The sequence below is a fragment of the Peromyscus californicus genome, unplaced genomic scaffold (assembly GCF_007827085.1).
Source record: "Peromyscus californicus insignis strain IS unplaced genomic scaffold, ASM782708v3 Scaffold_4__1_contigs__length_199733344, whole genome shotgun sequence".
Taxonomy (NCBI): Eukaryota; Metazoa; Chordata; class Mammalia; order Rodentia; family Cricetidae; genus Peromyscus; species Peromyscus californicus.
The window spans coordinates 175568413-175587877 of record NW_026294562.1 but is presented as its reverse complement, the minus strand read 5'-3'; the positions used below and the strand labels follow the sequence as shown (position 1 = coordinate 175587877).

General features: G+C 49.2%; 1 protein-coding gene across 1 annotated transcript; it reads left to right on the top strand.

Annotated features, from left to right (window-relative positions):
* Positions 1-7507: 7507 nt before the first annotated feature.
* Positions 7508-18335, top strand: LOC128124100 (orphan sodium- and chloride-dependent neurotransmitter transporter NTT5-like; the record flags this gene model as incomplete). The annotated part of the gene is given in 10 exon segments (XM_052760322.1): positions 7508-7576; positions 7731-7972; positions 15021-15078; positions 15080-15209; positions 15415-15575; positions 15577-15655; positions 15767-15926; positions 17718-17925; positions 18103-18235; positions 18238-18335. Coding segments are annotated over 10 exon segments (1338 nt in total), but the record flags the coding sequence as incomplete, so codon positions are not given.
* Positions 18336-19465: the final 1130 nt, after the last annotated feature.

The following is a 19465-nucleotide window of genomic DNA, read 5'->3' as shown; positions in this document are numbered from 1 at the left end:
TGATGTTTTGTTTTACGTGGGTTCTGGGGTCTGGACTCAGGTCCTCAAGCTTGTACGTTATTCTCAGTTCTTGTTGTTGTTGCTCTGAATCATGAGACTGATTTATGTTGGCAACAGCTATAGTTTCTGTATATTTTCCAAGACAGGGTTTCTCTGTATAGCCCTGGCTTTCCTAGAACTAGCTATGTAGACAAGACTGGCCTCAAACTCACAGAGATCTGCCTACCTCTGCCTCCAAGTGCTGGGATTCAAGGTGTGCACCACCACTGCCCAGTTTACTTCCTCTATTTTAATTTTATAATTAATTACAAGTATAAAGTATTCTTATAATTTGTTCACTATGGATTGACATTTGTGTTTGTATTTTCTTTTTAGTTTAACTTGAGATATGTCTTTCTGTGTAGCTGTAGCTGGCTTGGAACTGGCTGGATAGCCTAGGTTGGCATTGAACTCAGATCTGTCTCCCTCTGCCTCTCAAGGACTGAGACTAAAGGTGTGCACCACCACAATAGGCTTACCATTTGAGATTTTCAACCTTATGGCAATTGTACACAATGAGAACATTCTTGTGAGAAGTTGAATATTGTATTAGGTTAACAGCTGTGTTCATGAAAAGAGGTTCTAGGAAAGCCGAGTTGTTGTTTTGCATTTTAACTTCCACCTCTGTAAAATGATAATACTACCTACCTCACTGGGTATAAAGCCTTTAGAACATGTTTCCCATCAAAGGAGCGCCGTATGGCAGTTACCCACCGTTATACTGCAGCAGGCTGTACTAATGAAGGCTTAGGGAATATGGTTCCCAGCAGTGGAAATGGTTAGGTTCTTCAAAGTGGTCACTGCAGTTTATACTCCCGTGTATGTAGAGTTTCCTAGCCCAGAAGGAGTCTTTCTGGTTTCTCTACATTCTCTGAATGCGCAGAACTCTTACTGTTTTGGTTAGGTAGCTGAGCAATGGCATTTCACTGGGACTGTAATGACTTCCCACTGGTTGCTAATGACATTGAACACATGTTAAAACATTTTTTGCAAATACATTTTTATGTCTATGTTTGTGTGTGCCATGAGTATGCGGGGGCCTTGGAGGCCCGAAGAGACCATCAGATGCCCTGGGGCTGCAGATGCAGGCCGTTGTGAGCTGCCTGATTGGGTGCTGGGAACCGAACTCCAGTCCTGCGCAAGAGCAGCCCACACTCTGAACCGCTAAGCCATCTCTCCAGCCTCTCTCCAGCCTCTCTCCAGCCTCTCTCCAGCCTCTCTCCAGCCTCTCTCCAGCCTCTCTCCAGGCTCGGTTACTATTGTTATTATTAACTGTATTTTACTCTTTGTTTTGTGAGACAGGGTTTCTCTGTGTAGCTCTGGCTGTCCTGGAACTCACTCTGTAGACCAGGCTGGCCTTGAACTACAGAAATCTGCCTGCCTCTGCCTCCCAAGCACTCAGATTAAAGGCGTGCGCCACCACAGTTGGCTCCTTTCCATGTTTTTAATATTTCAAAATCATTTTATTTTTCTTGGGTAGGGGGGTTTGTGGGTAATTTTGGGCACTTTGTAGCTATTTTTCCTAGAAGGTTGAATATTATGAATGGACAGAGCTTGTAGGCTTACAGATTTTTTTTTAATTTTGGGCTGGGGGGCTGAAGAAGACAGATGGCCCAGTGGTTGAGGGCACTGGATGCTCTCGCAGAGGACCCGGGCTCAGTTCCCAGCACCCACATGGCAGCTCACAGCCGTGTCCCAGGGGACCCAACACCCTCTTCTGGTTTGGCAGGCACGGTGCACAGATATACACACACAAGCAGAACGTGGGCAAACATAGAATTAAAAAATAAATAAGCCTTTAATTTTTTAATTGGCATGACTTCACACTCAAAGTTATAATTTGGGTGTATAGTACTTCCTTTTTCCCTCAACTTCGTTACTTTGACATTTAAAAAATTTAAATTCCATGTATTTATTTAGTGTCTATATATGTGCACATGCCACAGCAAAATACGGAGGTCAGGGGACAGCTCCTAGGAGTCAGCCCTCTGCTCCCACCATGCCACTCCCAGGGCCTGGGCTCAGGCCATCAGGACTGGCAGCGGGCGCCCCTACCTGCTCAGTCATCTCATTGGTCCTGAGTTACTTTTTAGAAAATGTCCCTAAATTTGGGGTTATCTGATTGTCTTCATGGCTACACTCTGGTTATTCGTTTTTGGTGTTGTGTTCTTAGTGTATCATGTCAGGAGGACATGACACCACTGGATGCTCGGGGGGTATCTTACAGAACTACTGCCCGGTTATTCTATCTTGTCAAACTTTTGACCGTCTTGTATGAGCAACCATTGATGATTTTGTGTGTGTGTGTGTTCATGTGTGTGTGTGTGTTTGTGTGTAGGCCAGGGGACCACCTTGTGTGTGTTTCTTCAGGAGTCGTCCACCTTGTTTTATGAGTTAGGGTCTCACTGGCTTAGAGCTCGCCGGTCAGGCCAGGCTGGATTCTCTCCATCTCCCTCGTGCTGGGATTGCAAAAACGCGACCATGTCCAGGCTTTATGTGGGTCCTGGGCTCGAACTCAGATCTTCGTCTTGCATGGCGAGCACTTTCCCACTGAGCCGCCCACAGCCTGATCATTTTTGCTTGAGTCAGTCACGTTGTTCTTTCACAGATTCCTCTTTTTTCCTTTCCGGCACACTCCTTGCCCTCTGTCTCAGGAACATTTGAAGAACCAACGGAGGTCTGAGTGGCAGGGTCATAGCAATTCCCCAGACGTGAGGAGCAGGACCATCCTCTGGCTCGCAGTTGGGGTAGAGCAGGAGGCAGAGGTGAGCGGTGACCCAGACAAGAGCAAGGACGGATATGAAGGAGAGCGAAAGTGGGCGGGCGGGAGGGAGGGAGGGAGGGAGGGAGGGAGGGAGGGAGGGAGGCTCAGACTCCTCCCTGAGACTGTGAGGAGCTGAGCTGGAGTGTGACAGATGGGAAGGCTGGCAGAGGTAAAGCAGGCTTCTCGAAGCCTTTCTTTAGATGGCAGAGGCAGGAGCATGGCCAACTCCTGGCCAGCCTGGGCTGCATAGTAATCCCTTTCTTATGAAAACAGCAAACAAAAGCCCACTGGGAAGAGTCTCCTTCCCTCCCTCCCTGCCCCCTCCCTCCCCCCTCTCCCCTCCTCCCTCCCCCTTCCTCCTTCCCTCTCTCCCTTCCTCCCTCCCCCCCCCCCCGCCCCCTCTCTCCCCTCCTCCCTCCCCCTTCCTCCTTCCCTCTCTCCCTCCCTCCCTCCCCCCCCCCCGCCCCCTCTCTCCCCTCCTCCCTCCCCCTTCCTCCTTCCCTCTCTCCCTCCCTCCCCCCCCGCCCCTCCCTCCCTCCTCCCTCCCCCTTCCTCCTTCCCTTCCCCCTTCCCCCTACTCCCCTCTCTCCTTCTCCCCCTCCTTTCTTCCCTCCCCCTCCCTCCCTCCTCCCTCCCCCCATCCTTTCTTCCCTCCCCCTCCCTCCCTTCTTCCCTCCCTCCCAGCAGTCCAAGGTGGGCCTCAAAGTCATGGCAATCCTCCTGCCTTAGCCTCTTGGAGACTGACTTGCTAATGGAAGACAGGTGAGCTTTGAAGGGTGTATATCTCTATTTCCAGAAATCCTTGGTGTTGTTCCCACCTTCCTGCCTATTAACTTTAGCTGACCAGACCCCTGTCCCTTGTGTTAAAACATTTTGAAGTAAAAAAAAATCATGTAAGAAGTGAGTATGTAGCCAGGCGATGGTGGCACACGCCTTTAATCCCAGCACTCAGAGGCAGAGGCAGGTGGATCTCTGTGAGTTCAAGGCCAGCCTGATTGATCTACACAGTGAGTTCCAGGAAAGGCAGAAAGCTATACAGAGAAACCCTGTCTCGGAAAAAAAAAAAAAAAAAAGAAGTGAGTGTGAGGCTATTGTGTGGTGGGTGGGTACAGTGCATATGTGTCCATGTGGTGCATGTGTAGGTGTGGGTGTGCTAAGTCATCCTTGTGTGATGTGTGGTTGCTGTGTGTGTGGTGCTTGTGTGTATGGGACATATTGGTATGGTATGGGTGTGGGGCACAGTACATGTGTTTGTGATGCATTTGAGGGTCGTGACACATGAGATGCCTGTGTTTCGTGTGTGTGATGTATGTGTGCGTGGTACATGTGACTGCGGCTGCATTCCTGCTGAGCTGCACCCGGCCTGGCTCCAGAGAGTAGCACCTAGCCGTAATCCATCCATCTTTTGTTTAGCCGACACCTTTTGTTTCTCTTATCGCCCAGTGTGAATCTTGTCTGAGAGTTTCCCAAGGATCAAAGGCCTATGCAAAACCTGGTTCAGGAAACCCGGGAAACCGTGGTACCTGACAATCAGGAATTTGCACTTGGCATTGTTTTGTTGGAGCTGCTTTCAGGTTGTTTTGAGCATATGGAAATTAACTGGGGCTGGAGAGATGGCTCAGAGGTTAAGAGGACTGGCTGCTCTTCCAGAGGTCCTGAGTTCAATTCCCAGCACCCACATGGTGGCTCACAACCATCTGTAATGAGATCTGGTGCCCTCTTCTGGCCTGCAGGGATACATGCAGACAGAACACTGTATACAAAATAAATAAATAAACCTTAAAAAGAAAGAAAGAAAATTAACTGGCTAAACTGTAATAGGAAGAAATAAAACTGCCCTAGGCGAAGAGAAAGGGCTTCAGTCCTTCGAGGCTGGACCCCCTGCAGCCATGAAAGGCTAGATTCATACTTAAGATGCCTCTGAGTCTTCTTTCCATGGATCCACATGAAACCCACATACCTGTGCCTGGACAAACAGCGACATGTGATGCCTGTGTTTAGTGTATGTGATGTACATGTGTGGTACATGTGGAGCCTGTGTGCAGTATATGTGGATGTGGTACATGTAGGTATGGTACATGATGCCCTTCTGTGGGATGTATGGTGCATGTATGTGTGGTATAAGTGTGGTACGTGTATGTACAGCAGGTATGTGGTATTTGTGCGGTATGTGTTTTGAGGGTGTAGAAATGAAAGTCTTCTCTGAGATAGTTTGAACTCAGTGAATCCTTAATTAAGAATCATTTCCTAGAAGAGAAAGTAGGAAGTACTCTTGAACGCATTGGCACAGGAGACCACTTCCTAAATATAACACCAACAGCACAGACACTGAGCATAACAATTAATAAATGGGACCTCTTGAAACTGAGAAGCTTTTGCAGGGCAAAAGACATGGTCAATAAGACAAAAAGACAGCCTACAGAATGGGGCAAGATCTTCACCAACCCCACATCTGACAGAGGACTGATCTCCACAGTATATAAAGAACTCAAGAAACTAGACATCAAAATACTGAACAATCCAATTTAAAAATGGGCTAAAGAGCTAAACAGAGAATTCACAAAAGAATCTCAAACAGCTGAAAGACATTAAAGAAATGCTCAGCATCCTTAGTCATCAGAGAAATGCAAATCAAAACGACTCTGAGATACCACCTTACACCTGTCAGAATGGCTATGATCAAAAACACCAATGACAGTCTATGTTGGAGAGGATGCGGAGCAAAGGGAACACTTCTCCACTTTGGTGGGAGTGCAAACTTGTACAACCACTGTGGAAATCAGTATGGCGGTTTCTCAGAAAATTAGGAATCCAACTACCTCAAGACCCAGCCATACCACTCTTGGGCATATACCCAAGGAATGCTCAATCATACCACAAAGATACATGCTCAACTATGGTCAGAGCAGCACTATTTGTAATAGCCAGGGCCTGGAAACAACCTAGATGCCCGTCAACTGAAGAATGGATTAAGAAAATGTGGTACATATACACAATGGAGTACTACTCAGCAGAGAAAAACAATGAAAGCATGAAATTTGCAGGCAAATGGATGGAACTAGAAAATATCATCCTGAGTGAGGTAACCCAAACCCAGAAGGACAAACATGGTATGTACTCACTCATAAGTGGATTCTAGATATAAAATAAAGAACAATCAGACTACAACCCACAGAACCATGGAGACTATATATATAGCATGGGGGACCCTAGGACGACTGTGGCTTATATTAAGTTTTGGTTTTACTCAATTACTGAGCAAGCCTCAATGAAACATTTCACAATTAAGATGGGAATACATACTGTATCAAGCTGGTAATAGAAAGGTGGATAAATTGATTAATTTGAAAAAGTGAAAAATGAAAAAAATAAAAAAAAAAAGAAAAATTTGAACTGTTTAAAAAGGAGCCAAACAAACGTATTTTGCTGGAGTAAAAAAAGGGGGAATTGGGGACTCATCATTCCTCTCCACATTCTATTCTTTCTCTTGTTTTATATATTTTAAATTTTTTATCGGTGGATTCTGCTGGAGTATCCGCTGCAGATAAGCACTGGAGGGCTCCTGTTGCAAATCACCCTCTGGAGCGATGGAAGGATCTTTCTACTGGCACTTGGAGGAGACCCAATCTGGTGTTGGTGTGGGTCGGGGTTCTGTTTATGCCTTTCCTCAGGACAATGAGGTTCCTCTTTGGATTCCTGAGCGCTGTGTGTGCCCTGTGGCTGCTGCTGAAACCCAACATGACAGAGACCTATTGGGCCTTAATGAAAACCTCTACCCTTCTGATGCCAATGGGGATTGAGAGCCCAATATGGCCAGCTTTGGCAAGCATTAATGTAAGCCTAGGAACTGTAGCCATGCTTTTGGATTCTCCAGAAGAGCTGCCAGCCTAAGTCCTGCTGGGATCAAGAAAAATGGGCCTTGGCGGTTCGTGTTCCTGGAGTTGTATCCATGCCAGTGGATGTCCACACACTCCAGAAGAGAATTTGACATTGCTGCTGCTGCTGTTGTTGTTATAGCAGAGGCGGCCACCGCTGCTACTGTTTCTGGGATTGCCATTTCATAATTGCTTCCTACAGCTAGCACAGTGGAGACCCTGGTAGCAAAAGAAGCTACCACAGTTAATTAATCTTCCATTCTATTGGGCATGATAAATTTAATTCAATAGTTATATACATTTCGATTGGCTTTGAAAGTTGCAAATTTATAAACTCAAGTTCCATTTGCTTTTGGGATACCATCTTACAAGGACTCTAATTTGCAGTAAGGCTCGTTAAGGAAGGGAATGGCTCAGTTGCCTTTAGCCTGCTGGCTATGGGTGGGATAGGACCTCTGTTGGTCTTTTCTGTGTCGAACACACAGATTGCAAGCCCAGTGCATTAACAGCTTAGATGCAAGATTGTAAAACATCTGTAGCGAACTTCTGCCCTCTGGGGTTCTCCCATTGTGCTGTAAACCTGTATTTAAGACCTCTTCCCTCCTTCAATAAACAGCATTCGGCATTAGAAAAAAAAAAAAAAAAACCACTAATGACAGTCAGTGTTGGAGAGGATGCGGAGCGAAGGGAACACTCCTCCACTGTTGGTGGGAATGCGAAGGGAACACTCCTCCACTGTTGGTGGGAATGCGAAGGGAACACTCCTCCACTGTTGGTGGGAATGTGAAGGGAACACTCCTCCACTGTTGGTGGGAATTTCATCATCTTCTCCTTCCTCTTCTGGACTCTGCCAATGGAGGGCATAGAGTATGGGCTTAAACACCTGCTAATTTTCAAGGTGGGGTCCTTCCTCAGCTTCCTCAGCTCTCAGAACCACACAGCTGCCTGCCATTGTCTCCTGTACCTCCTCCCTTCGAGGAGAAGATGTCTCTGCTATGGCTGTCCTTTTCCAAATCATGATGTCCCTGTGGTACCTGTCTTCTCCTTTTTAGGTGGCAAGCATCGACAGCCTCACTGTGTGGTCCCAAGCAGGGATCCAAGTTGCATTTGCTATGGGTCTAGGCTTTGGCCCCATCGTCTACTTATCCTCACATGTGCCTGACTTCAGCAACTGTTTGGGGGATGCCTTCCTTATGGCTCTGATCAAGATGCTCACCTTGTTGTCCACCATGCCTGTCATCCTCTCCATCCTGGGCTTCTGGGCCACCATAACCACACATTGCTGCTGTAAGAAGTAAGGCCAGTTCCCCGGTGAGATCTAGCCTGGGCAGCTTCACAACCCATTCATACACCTCAACTTCAGGGAGGCTAAAAAGCTCTGCCTCTTCTTAGTTGAGAACAGAGGCCAGAGTCCTTCACTTTTAACATTAGAGAGTTCTCGAGGCTGCCAACCCCCACCTCGGAGCTGATGTGCTAACAGGTGCTGGAAATGGCAGGCATGCAAAGGTCACCCACACAGAGAACAGCATCTGAGACCACACCTCACAGAACCATGCATGCAAGTCTGTGTTCTCCCCATCTGGCAAACCTAAACTCCAAAGGGTTAGAGACCTGAGGATTCTCTCTTTCCTGGCTAGGACTGTCCACCAGCTCTTCATCTCATTTTGGTCTTATTGACACATTCTAATCCCATTGAGTTCATGGAGGATATTGTGATATATGTGTACATTGCATATTGATAAAATCAGAGTATTGATCACACTTTCACCTCAGACATTATCATTTCTTTGTGGTGAAAACAAAGTTCCCTCAGGATGTTTTGCTTTTTGAGACAGGGTCTCACTATATAGCCCTGGAACTCCTATCTAGCCCAGGCTGGCCTTGAACTCCTGATCCTCCTTCCTCCAACTTCTCAAAGCTTGGTTTACAGCTGCGTGTCACCGTTCCCAGCTCTTTAGTTATTTTTATTCTTTTAAAGGTTTACGTATTTGTTTATTCACGTGTATATGAGTGTTTTGCCTGCATTGATATATGTACTCCGTGAGTGTGCCTGCTGCCTGTGGAGGTCAGGAGAGGGTGTCAGATCTCCTGAAATGAGCTGCCAATGCTTGTGAGCCACCATGTGGATGCTGAGAGCTGAATCTGGGTCCTCTGGAAAAACAAGTGCTCTTAATGATGCCTCTCTCCCGCCTGTTGTGATATATTCACGCGGGGGACCCCAGCTGGCCAGGGTATCCCGCCTGTGCAGGGAAACATGCTGGCATGCTCGGCAGATGCAGCGCGGGCAGGGAGCGAGACACACCATGCAGGCATGGCCGCGGCGGCCATTCATTCACAAACCCAGGCGCTGCATCCGCGTGGAGAGAGTTTATAATATAGAGATAAAGAGACAGAAAGACAGGGAGGGGAGCGAGGAATGGAGGAGAAGAGAGGAAAAGCGAAGGTGTGCGCACCTCATGGCGGGAAAGAAAGAGAGCGGAAGAGAGAGAGGAAGGGAGGGATTTTTCCTTAAAATGAAGCTTTTACGTCAGGACACAGGGTGGTGCCTAAGGGCGGGGTTTCAAGGGGCGGGTCAGAATATTAACACCGCCCCCTTGTGGGTTTTAAATATGTAATCCACTGTGACTAGCTATAAACACCTACTGTGGGGCTGGAGAGATGGCTTAGAGGTGAAGAGCACTGCCCGTTCTTCCAGAGGTCCTGAGTTCAATTCCCAGCACCCACATGGTGGCTCACAACCATCTATAGTAAGATCTGGTGCCCTCTTCTGGTGTGCAGGGACACAGGCAGGCAGAACACTGTATACATAATAAATAAATAAATAAATCTTTAAAAACCAACAACAACAACAGCAAAACCCACCTACTGTGCAGGAGTGCCCTTGTCTCTGCTCTTCGCCATCATTACAGCTTCCCGCCACTCTAAACTGCCCTTTGCCCCCCGCAGGAGTTTGGACTTCCTTCAGTGCCTTTCTTGCTCTTATTGCTTTTTTCAGTCTGGAGGGAAGAAGGAATGGAGAATTGGATACTAAGCCAGCTAGTCATAAATTTCTGATAACTGATAACATGAGCTGGGAGAAGATAGGGCCTTTCCTTGGGCCCGAGAGAGCCAGCCTTCCCCAGAAGGCAAACCTGAGTTGGATTTCTCCATAGTAGCCCCAATCTCCACAGATGACTGTTACTTTCCTCTGGAAGCTGGTGTTGTGCGACTTTTCCTGACTACATACACCGATGTCTGTTCACCCTAGACAGGGAACTAACAACAGGCCAAAGAGGGTTTCACCCGGGTCCGGCTGGCGAAGCAGCGAGGTTACTCACGGGAGCATGGGTGACAGATTACCTACAGGAGAACAGGTGACTTAAAGGCAGCGCTGTGTCTGGAAAGCCACACATGGGTGACACTTGGCATCCCTGGAGCTCCCTGAACCTCCTGATGGCAGGTCTAGGAAGAGTCCCCTCTCCCCAGAAATTGTGACTGTATGTGTAATCTCAGGGAGGGGCCTCCTGTGTCTGTGCCTTTCTGGGCTTCCAGCGCCTTCCAAGTTTGGTTAGCTTCCTGAGTCCTGTGGTCCTTCGTAGAAATTAGCCACGTGACACCTGGCACACACGTCCAGAACGCTGCATGGTAGATGCAGTTGCTCCTCAAAAACCATAGAGATAACCTGCAGCTGGACCGGTCCCTGTGTGTGATGTACTCCTGAACATCAACAGTCCCACCATGTCTTCCTGGGGACAGTAGCGCCCGAACATGTCGCTGCTGTGAGTAGACTCCACCTGTGCTGTTTAGGGAACAGAAGTTTGATTGTTGCTTCAGGGCAGCATCGCTTGTAGCCCGGGCTGCCTTGGAGCTCACAAGCTGTCTTCCTGTTTGACCCTGCTGTCTGCGGGGCTTACAGTGTGTACCATCATACCCAGCTCTGTTGGAATGGTTTGTACTTGTTTAGTACAGAATGCAACCATTGGGGATCTAATCACATAGACACATAGCACAGGGCAGGGCAGACTAAGAAGTTGTTGTTGGGCAGGGTCTGCTCCGTGTCCGATTGCTACGGTGGTTAATCAGAATTGCCTCCCACCAGGAAGTTCATCTCTTTGTTTGCACAGCACTTTATCAAACTTGGCTGGACCTCTTAATTTTGCAAATCTGTTAGGCAAACAATAATATATTTGTGTGCCGGGCAGTGGTGGCGCACACCTTTAATCCCAGCACTCGGGAGGCAGAGGCAGGTGGATCTCTGTGAGTTCGAGGCCAGCCTGGTCTACAGAGCGAGTTCCAGGATAGCCAAGGCTGTTACACAGAGAAACCCTGTCTCGAAAAACGTGTGTGTGTGTGTGTGTGTGTGTGTGTGTGTGTGTGTGTGTGTGTGATTTGTTTAGCTGTTTAGTTGTTATTGTAGAATGTACTTACTGTGGGAGATGGAATGTCATGGCCCACATGTGGAGGGCAGAAGACATCTTTGTGATGTCGGTTTTCCCCTTTACCTTTACATGGGTTTCCAGGGACTGTTGCCAGGCTTGTAGGGCAAGTCCTTTACCCGTTGAGACAGCTTGATGACTTTGTGTTTTATTGTGTTCTGTTGGGTTTTCTTGTTTTTGTTTTTCAAGACAGGGTTTCTCTGTATAACCTTGGATGTTCTGGGACTCGCTTAGTATACCAAGTTGACCTTGAACTCAGAGATCCTCCTGCCTCTACCTCCCAAGTGCTGGGATTAAAGGTGTGCGCCACCAGTGAGTGCCCAGGCCTTGTGTGTGTTTTTAAACAGACCCTTTGTTGTGAGTTATTACACACATAAGAAGACACATCAAAGCAGATGCTCAGTGGAAAGCACTCTAAGAACTGACCACTCAGAAAATGTTCCACCAGTCTGCACTTCTTTCCTTCTGTGGTGCACGTGAACGTGCAATACATGCACTTGTGCACGCAAGTGGAGGCCAGAGGGGGTCTGCTGTCTTTCTCTGTCAGTCTACCGCATCGCCTGAGGCAGGCCCTCTCACTGAACTAGAAGCTCTCCATTTTGGCTAGGCTGGCTGTCCAGCAAGGTCTAGGGATCCAGCTGTCTGTCTCCCAGTGCTGAGGTTACAGGCGGGGTCCTCATGCCTGGAGAGCAAGTACTCGTGCTCATAGAATCCTCTTCCAGCTCCTCTCTGTACGTCTAATTGGAACGTTTCTCGCCTCCCCCAGGGAACACAGCACTGGGCTTTCTTCCCTCATTTGTTGGTCTACTTTAGCCACAGTTTATTTTTAATGTGTATGGGGCTTTGCCTGCACGGATGTCTGGGCGCCACTTGTGTGGCTGATGCCTTCGGAGGCCAGAAGAGGGCACCAGAGCCCCTGGAACCGTCTCTCCAGCCCCTACAGTTTATTTGTTTATTTATTTAGGTTTTTTTTTTTTTTTTAATTTTTGAGACAGGGTTTCTCTGTGTAGTTTTTTTGGTGCCTTTCCTGGAACTCGCTCTGTAGACCAGGCTGGCCTTGAACTCACAGAGATCCACCTGCCTCTGCCTCCCGAGTGCTGGGGTTAAAGGCGTGCGCCACCACCCGGCTACCTATGGTTTACTTTAAAATCAGCTTTGGGTTGTTTTTCTCCTTTGTTTACTAATTTTGTCAATTGTTTACTTCTATTGCTCTTATTTTTAATGTTCTCTCTCACGGGGGCCAAAAGGATGACTCAGCAGTCAAGAACAGAAGGACTTGTGCAGAAGATCCAAGTTCGGTTCCCAGCACCCATGTCTGGCAGCTCACAGCTGCCCGTAACTCCAGCTCTAGGGGATCTGACACCCTCTGGACTCTGTGGGCACCTGCACTCACATACACATAGCCATACCTAACACACAATTTTAAAAATAATAAATCTTTTTCTCCTTTTTGAGACAGGATCTCTCTTTGTGGTCCTGACTGGCCTGGGACTTGCTATGTAGACCTTGCCTTGAGCTTACTGAGAATCTCCTGCCTCTGTTCCGGACAGCCAATCTACAGCGGTTGGAGTCAGGGCCTTGTTGGTGGTAGGCAGTACTCTCCACTGAGAGGCACACCACCCCTTTCACTTTATGTCTATATTTATTTTTAGTTTTTTTTTTTTTTTTTTTTTTTTTTTTTTTTTGGTTTTTTCGAGACAGGGTTTCTCTGTGTAGCTTTGCGCCTTTCCTGGAACTCGCTTGGTAGCCCAGGCTGGCCTCGAACTCACAGAGATCTGCCTGGCTCTGCCTCCCGAGTGCTGGGATTAAAGGCATGTGCCACCACCGCCCGGCTTATTTTTAGTTTTTAAGATGCTTTTATTTTTATTTTATATGCATGAGTGTTTTGCCTACATGTATAACTGTGCATGCCTGGTGCCCATGGAGGCCAGAAGAGGGTGGCAGAGTCTCTGGAACTGGAGTACAGGTAGTTGAGAGCCATGATGTGGGTCCTGGGAACTGAATGTGGGTCTTCTGCAAGAGCAGCCAGTGCTCTTAACCGCTGAGCCATGTCTCTAGTCCCCCTTTTAAATGTTTACTTATTTATTTATTGGTTTTTCTGAGACAGGGTCTCTCCATGTAGCCCTGCTGTCCTGGAATTTACTGTGTAGACCAGGCTGGCCTTGAAGTTGTGAACCTCCTGACTCAGATTCTGTAAGACCTGGTAGGCCCACAGTACTAGGTCTGGCTTAGTCATGGAGATTTTAACATCCTAGGATTGAGGTGAGTTCCTCTGAACAGGAGCTTTGGAAAGAGACTTCTTGAAATTCAAGTCTTGGTCTTGTGGATAATCAGAGTCAAAAATTGAGTTAAAGCTAAGGCTGCCTTATGGAGCTAGCCTATCGGAATCTTCACGTTTCCCCTTGTCTTGTTCATTTGTTAAACTCCTGCTCATTCCCTGCTCCATGGGGGACTGGCGGCAAGAATCTGGCTCACTATGATATTGAAGGTGCAGCCTTCTCATGTCATGTGTTATGAATTATGCATGCGTGGGAAGACCCCAGCTGGCCAGGCCAGGGTATCCATGCTGGCATGCTGGGCAGATGCAGCGGCGGGCTGGTGGGCGACCACACTCCATGTGGGCATGGAGGCAGGTGGGCATTCACAACCCAGACGTTACATCCGAGTGGAAATGGTTTATTATAATAGAGAGACGAAGAGAAGTAGGAAAAAAGAGAGAAAGAGAGAAGGGAAGAGGGAGGTGTCGAAGGATGCACACCTCGTGGGAGTGGAGGGAGAGAGACAGACAGACAAGCATACAGACAGACAGAAAGGGGCGGAGTTTTTCCTTAAGGGGAGGCTTCTACATCAGGACGCAGGGTGGCCCCAAGGGGTGGGTCAGAATATCAACAATGTGTACATAGTGAGCTCTAGGCCAGCCAGGAAGAGAGGCCCTGTCTCAAAAAAAAAAAAAACCAAAAACCAAACCAAAGGCGCCATGGTACAGGGACGGGTTTGGGCTTCTACACCACTGTTTATATATTTTATTTAATTAAGTGATGTTTTCACATTCATTTATTCAGTGTGTATGTAGATGGAGAAGGCAGAAGAGGCCATCAGACGCCCAGGAGCTGAGACCCAGGAATTTAGGAGTCTCCTGACATGGGTGCTGGGAATCAAACTTGTGGGCTCTGAAAGAGCAGCAAGTGTTCTTATCAGTGGCTGAGCCCTTTCCAGCCTCCTGTTCACAGCTTTACTTTTTGTTTCGAGACAGGGTTTCTCTATGTAGCTTTGCGCCTTTCCTGGAACTCACTCTGTAGCCCAGGCTGGCCTCGAACTCACAGAGATCCGCCTGCCTCCGCCTCCCGAGTGCTGGGATTAAAGGCGTGCGCCACCACTGTCCGGCTAACAGTTTTATTCTCATAAGAAGATTAAAAATCTCTTTCAGCTTAAATTGTTCACAATGAGACTATTAGTCTAAGTATGTAGCTGTCTTGTCCCCAGAATAGCACCCTATTTTAATCTCTAGGACGCGATCAATCTACACTCACGTTCACAAAGCTTGCCTTTCCCTCTTGGCAAGGGCTCTGGTCAGAGTCAAGGTGACAGTACTTTCACAGAGCACAGCTTGGGCCGGCCACAGGCTTCAGTCTGAGGAAGCTGCCCCCACTCTCTGAACCGTGGAGCTTAGACGGATTTTTCCCTACTAGTCTCACAAAAGATCGTGAAGACCAAGAGCACAGAGTCCCTCGGAAGTCTGCAGAAAATCCCTGCCCAGGTTCTCCAGGGGCGTGTGTTCTTCATGGCCCTGGGGTGGGCACCCTCTAGATTTCACCGCATCCTTTCCTTTGCGGAGTCAGTAACGTGGGCTTGAGATGGCTCTCCTCTGTAAGACGGGGGGGGGGGGGTGCCAAAGGGCCTGACGGTGCTAATCACCCCCATCCCCAGGAACACAGAGACGCTTACGATGCTGGTAGCCCAGGGGGTCCTACCTCCCGAGGTGCAGCCCCCCTGACCTGCGGGACAACCCGACCTCCACCTACAGTTCCTGGCTCAGCAGCCTCCTACCGCCCTCGAGGAGCGCTGTCCTCAGCAAGGGGCCCGGATGCAACATCCAGAAGCAATTTCTGAAGGTCAGTGGAGATGGTGAGGGCAAAGGAGATGCCGGAAAGTCCGCTCTGCACCACAGGGCGTTCAGCTTTCACTAGTCCCAGAAAGAATCGCGATACATAGCTCTGGTGATGTGGGAAATGCAGCTAAAAGAACCTTCCACCGACTGCAGGGGCGGGGCCCTGTTAGGTGTGCCAGGAGGTCTCAGGGAGCTTTTAGAGAAGGCAGAGAGAGAACTTGACTTTTCTGTCCATGCAGACCGGGGAGCCCTGCTTTGTGTGCCTGACCCTTACTGAAGTCACCCCGCTCTTTGCTGAGTCTGCCTTCTGGACCGTCCTCTTCTGCCTGTTGCTGCTGAGTCTGGGGTTGTGTGAGTCTGGGGTTGTGTGCCGTTGTGATGTTCGTGCTGGCCATCAATATTCCACTCCAGGACACCTTCTCCTTCTTCCGCAGACAGCCAAGGATACTCGTAGGTACTTCCCTGCTCTCCCACAGCCTTAACACCAGCCCTGGCTGTGATCTCCCCTCAGACCCATCATCCTCCAGACCCCTTCGTCCTGGTGCAGACCTAGTGTTTCCTCCAGTGGGTGTTTCCATGGTGATGTTCCTGTGTGGCCTCTTCTTCATCCAACCTTCAGGCATCTACTCCTTTTGGCGGCAGAGTGAATACTGGGTAGCACTGCCCATCATCAGCATCATCATATGTGAAAACCTTGCTGTAGCCTGGGCCTATGGGGCCAGGAGGTAAAGGCCCATGCCAGGCCTCCAGAGCATGGATCTTTTGGGAGGGTTGACGGCTTTCCTGTCATTTCTAATATAAACTAGTGTGACACAAGGGCCCTTAACTTCAAGGCCTCTGAGAAATGTTTATTTATCAGACTTTTGTGTGTTTCATGTGCTTCAGGCTTTACGGCCTGTTGGTGGCCAGGGATACTGCCTAAACCAAAGTTAGCAGCCTGTGTTCAGGAGCTTGCATTCTAGGGGTACAGACACAGCAGGACTGACGGACAGGAAGACCAAAAATGACAAGTGAGGCTGGGCGGAGGCTCAGCTGGTAAAGGCCTTGCTGTGCAAGCATGCAGGCAGGCCTGAGGTCTCTTCCCTGAACCCACATCAATGTCATGGCGGCACCCATCCTAGCACTGTGAGGTGAAAGCGGAGGACCCCAGGGCCTTGACAGCCAGACAGGAGAGCTTCAAGTTCAGTGAGAGACCTTGTCTCAGGAGCTAAGGTGCGGAGCAGTCGAGGGAACCACCTGACTACATGCTCCAGCTTCTGTATCCATGTGCATGCACACACAGGACGAAAGACAAGAAGAAGTCAAAGGCCCCGCTGGTTCAGAGTAGGAGTGCGTGGCTCAGACAGGGTAGTAAGGAAGGTCTTTCTGGAAGGGTGATGTGTCAGAAGACTACTACATTAAATGAGGGAGAGCCATGGTTTATGTGGTGTGCATGTATATTATGTGTGAGCACATCTATGTGAGTGTTCATGCATGTGTATACACCAGAGGAAATAGCCTGCTTGAAGCTTTTAAGGAACAAGGGGTCCAGGGAAGCTGGAATAGAATTGGGAGATTTGGGGGCAGAAGATGGGACCGTGTAAGCCATGATACAACCTAGCTTTGTGTGCAGTGTGTACCACAAAACGCTGAATGGTTTTGAGTAGGGAGCACCATCATCAGCTTTAAAAAAAAGAGGGACAAGGTCTCACTATAGTCTCCTGGCTGTCCTAGAACTTGCTGTAGCCCAGGCTGCCCTCACATAGGAGCCCATCTGCCTCTGCCTCCCAAGTGCTAGGACGAAAGTTATGCGCCACTGGATATATTGTTTTTATGAAGGCACCTTGTGGAGGGAAAACAGGCAGAACCAAGGAAGAGAAGTGGGAGCCCGTGTGGTGCTGGGATGAATTCATCACATGTGCAGACAGCCCAGTGGGTGTCCAAGGCCACAGTGGAAGGAACGGGAGATGCTGAGGGTGAGGATGGAAATTTAGGCAGGAGTACCGGGGAAGATGTTCTGAAGCAGAGCCTGGACAGACAGACAGGCAGAAAAGGGAAGAAGACCCAGGAGTCCGGCATCCTAGATCAAAGGGCCTCACTGGCACGTGTACAGAAACCGAGAACATGTGGCTGAAAGAAAGCAGGATTGACGTCTTTTTTTTTTTTTTTTTTTTTTTTTTTGGTTTTTCGAGACAGGGTTTCTCTGTGTAGCTTTGCGCCTCTCCTGGAACTCACTTGGTAGCCCAGGGTGGCCTCGAACTCACAGCGATCCGCCTGGCTCTGCCTCCCGAGTGCTGGGATTAAAGGCGTGTGCCACCACCGCCCGGCAGGATTGACTTCTTAAGGGCTGAGTGGTGTCTGGATTCTGTTTGCTTGGCTTAGGTGGCTCACTGTTGGGTACCTAGCACCTAGAAGGGTCTTTGCCACATCATCCCAGGATGAATGAAAGGGGTGTGGGCCGCATGGGAGGTGTTGGGGAGCAGGGGACTAGAAGTTAAACTAGATAGGATGAGAAGAGGTAAACTGAGATAAAGCAGGCCAGAGCTGTATAACAAAGCCGAGGACTATGAGGTAGTGGAAGGCCAGACTGGCTGCCCATGTTCTTTGTCCCTCCACCCCATCTGCCCTGGCTGTGGCTGGCTGTGGTGCGATGTTTCCCCAGTGGTGGTCCTAGGCCTGTTGGCGGCCATCTTTGTTAAGCAAGGCACGAGGCCCCTCACCTACATGGCCTGGGACTCGAACACTGTGAGTGCACTCTCTCTCAGATCCTGGGGTTCCTTCCAGCCCCCTGTGGGCTGAGGACCTGACCCTTGGCTCTGATCACAGAAGACTCACTAGCCTTCACCTTCCTCCCTGCCCCACACCCTTTCTTCTTCTCCTGGGAATTTTCGGTGTTAACCCCCTCTCCCCGTCTCTCCATAGTTAAAGGAGGTGGTTCACCGTTACCCAGTGTGGGCCTTGATCCTGATTGTCGGGCTGTATGTCTTCATCCTCATCCTCATTCCTGCATACTTTGCATACTGCCTCATACTTTCCCTTCAGGCCTACAGCATCCCCTAAGCTCTCGTGCATGCAGAAGTGGCCAGCCACTGACTGACAAAGAGGCCTCAAAGGACATTCTACAGGACTACAACACAAAGTCCCTATCAGCCTGAAGGCAGAGCCCCTGACTTCCCTCATCAGGCCAGACATCGGACCTCTCACAGCCCACTGAAGAGGCAGCTGTCAACAGCAGCATCCAGCTGTGGCCCACTGGATGCCCAGGGAGGGGAGGAGCCTGGCAGGCTGCCCGGGCTCTTCTCACCACACGGTATTTCCCCTCGCTCAGTGGTGTGCGTGAGCACTCCAGGCTTGGCCTGCCAGCCCTGCTTCTGCTCTGTGGGTCTCCTGCAGGGGTAAGGGAAGCACAGTGCTATGGCTGATAAATTAGTCACTGCAGCTCCAGACTCTGAGCCTGAGGAGTTTCTCTGTAGCTGTCTCAAGCAGTTGGCCTTCTCCACAATGCTGTCATCCCCCCACCCCCAGAACCACTTATGTAGCTCTGAGTTCCCATGCTCTCCCTGCCCCACGAATTCAGATGCTAGATCGACTCCCAAGCCTTGTCTAGAACCTGCTCCTCAGCCAAGAGTTTCTGAAAATGGCCTCAACAAAATGGGAAGATAGTATCTTACTTGCTGCTAAGAACAGTAGCCCCATCACAGGCTAGAGTCTTAAAATTCATCCGGTATATGTATAGTAGTGAGTGTGTGTGTGTGTGTGTGTGTGTGTGTGTGTGTGTGTGTGTGTGTACACGCACACCACAGCGCGCGTGTGGAGGTCAGAAGACAACTTGCAGGACTTGGTTCTCTCCTTCCAGCATGTGGTCCCCAGTAATGAAACTCAGGTCATCAGGTGCAGCTGAGCCATTGTACCACCCCGAAGAGTCGTTTTGAAGTTCGTATCCCAACTCTCACTGACTAAGTGCATGTGCACATCTGCACACAGCCAGGTTGAGGTCCAGCGGAGTTCTGTGGCTGAAAACCATGGTCCCCAGCTGCTTGAAAAGAGACATTGCTGCTCTCGTGGTGGGGTCGATTAGATAAGCCTGCCCAGCTAGGACAGGCCAGGTGGCTTCAGAACTGAGCTGATAATTACTTTCCAGGTGGCCAGAGACCAGAGAGGTCTGGAGAGCAATGGCTGCATTCTCAGAGAGCCAGAGAGTGGATGTTCTCCAAATGTGCTGAGAGCAGGGGTTTGGGGTTCCCAGCTCACACCTGCACTTCCAAAGACGGGGAGACTTGGAGGG